The following is a 2070-nucleotide window of genomic DNA, read 5'->3' as shown; positions in this document are numbered from 1 at the left end:
GTTGCTCACAAAGTATGTTGATCTGGGTGTGTAATCCCATAACTTGATCAGTGAGTAGAGTATTTATTTCGCCAACTTTGGTGTTTAGTATAGTGTTACTGTGTTGCAGTGTGACTATGTCTGCTTTGATCTCATCATGACCGGATTTTACGATAGTGAGATCAGTTTGTATGTTATTCAACTTAGTTTGGATTGTGCCCAGTTTGCCCAGTTTGCTTGATATGATTTGCAATGGTCAGTGACTTTTGACAGGCGCACGGGCTGTACCAGAGCCAATGGATCTAACAATAATACATTCGGCCCCCATCAGAGCCTCTGACATATCTTAATTCACCCTACTAAACATACTTGCTATCAGATTTTCGTTATTGTCTACGTTTTGTGTAGTTACTGTGATACTCTATAACACACATCGGTCATTTCCATTATGTACAAGACTGTCCGTGTTAGAATCTGCGTTTTCAGTATTATGCTCCATTTTTGCTGATTGTCTGCTGTAATAGTTTTGGTTTTACAGCTATCCTTCATTTATATCTCCATCCTCATACTTCTCTCGTACATTTTCCTCATTCAAAGTACTCCCACCACCTACTGAGGATCTTCTCAAGGTCGTGTAATGCTACACCTAATTCATCCTTTATCTGCCTCATTGATGTTATGTCCTTGGTCGTCTTATCTGTTGCTCTAGCAATCCGTAGGAGTTGCCTGCCGTCCTGTCTTCTTTCCAGCTCTTCGTACGCCTCTTCCATTGCCTCAGCTCTTTTTGCCATCTTTTTTGCAGTCTTGTAGACTTCTCTTTCCTCCTGTCTTCCTGTTAAGTTCCATTGTTTTTTCTCTCTTTCTTCACTTTTATCGCTTTCTGAACCTCCTCATACAACCACCATGCCTCCTTGCACGTCTTTTTCAGCTTTTGTAATTACATTGCTATTATAACGCCACCACCCCTGTACATTCCATGGTAATTTAACTACCCTTAATACTGTTTCCTTGAATTTTTCTCACAACACCTCTTCTTTCAGTTTCCACCTCTTTATTCGTTGTTCTCCTCACTTGATACATTTATGTCTTTTCCCCACTACCATTTCATAGTCGCCCACTACGAGTTTGTGTTGTGCAGCCACGCTTTCACTGTATATAAACTTGGTATTCTTTATTTCCTTTATGTATTTCCTTCTGGACAACAAGTAGTCTAACTGATTTTTATGGTCTCCGCTCCTGTACGTTATAAGTTGTTCTCTTCTATGATTGAAGTAGGTATTGGCGATCATAAGGTCAAAAGATGCAGTGTATTCGGCAATCTTGTGCCTTGCTGCATTTCTTTCTCCATAACTCCATCCACTATGAATTCTGTCTTTCCCACTTCTCCTCTCACCAACATGTCCATTTAAATCTCGCCCAATTATCACCCTTTCATTGTCTGGTATTTCCATTGTTACTCCATCTAGGTTTTTCCAAAATTCGTCCTTCTCTTCCTCCGAACACCCTGTCTGAGGTGCATACACATTTAGAACTGTGATGACGTCTCCTCCGATTGTAATTTTTACATGCATGATTCTGTCATTGATTCTGTCCACTCCACAGGTTTCCTATTTTAGATCTTTATCCACAATAATCCCTACTCCTTTTCTGGACTCTTTGTCTGCACTGCTATAGAACAACCTGTATCCTTCTGTCAATAGTTTGGCTCTGTCACCCTTCCACCTGATCTCTTGTAAGCACTGAATATTTACCTTCCTTCTTTGTACCATGTCTACAATCTCTTGACTCTTTCTCATCAGTGTCCCAATGTGCAAAGTTCCGACTCTGAATTTGCACTTCATTCCTTCTCTCGCACCCTCTTCTTTTGTTGGATTCATCATCACAAAACGTCTCCCCCGGAGATCCGATTGGGAGACTATTACTCTGGAACAGTTACTCTGTGAAGTATCCATCATATATTTCTAATAATGTATTATGTCAATGCCTAATTAACAAATGTTAAAGCAAATTTAGAGGCTATTATATGAAAGGTAAAACAGATCTCTATGGAGAAACCACATTTGGTAAAGATGACCCGTTGAGTTGCAGAGA

At 40.0% G+C, this 2070-nt stretch overlaps 1 protein-coding gene across 1 annotated transcript; it reads right to left on the bottom strand.

The window, feature by feature from the left end:
- Positions 1-566: 566 nt before the first annotated feature.
- On the bottom strand, positions 567-1550 carry LOC124805515. Its single transcript, XM_047266078.1, has 2 exons — positions 1373-1550; positions 567-811 (listed from the first exon to the last, which is right to left on the bottom strand). The coding sequence occupies exons 1-2, from the start codon at positions 1548-1550 to the stop codon at positions 567-569; spliced, it is 423 nt and encodes a 140-aa protein (XP_047122034.1).
- Between the last annotated feature and the right edge of the window lie 520 nt (positions 1551-2070).

Source organism: Schistocerca piceifrons, chromosome 7 (genome assembly GCF_021461385.2).
Source record: "Schistocerca piceifrons isolate TAMUIC-IGC-003096 chromosome 7, iqSchPice1.1, whole genome shotgun sequence".
In the NCBI taxonomy this organism is placed as follows: domain Eukaryota; kingdom Metazoa; phylum Arthropoda; class Insecta; order Orthoptera; family Acrididae; genus Schistocerca; species Schistocerca piceifrons.
Note: the sequence above shows the minus strand (reverse complement) of the source record. Positions and strands in the feature narration are given on the sequence as shown.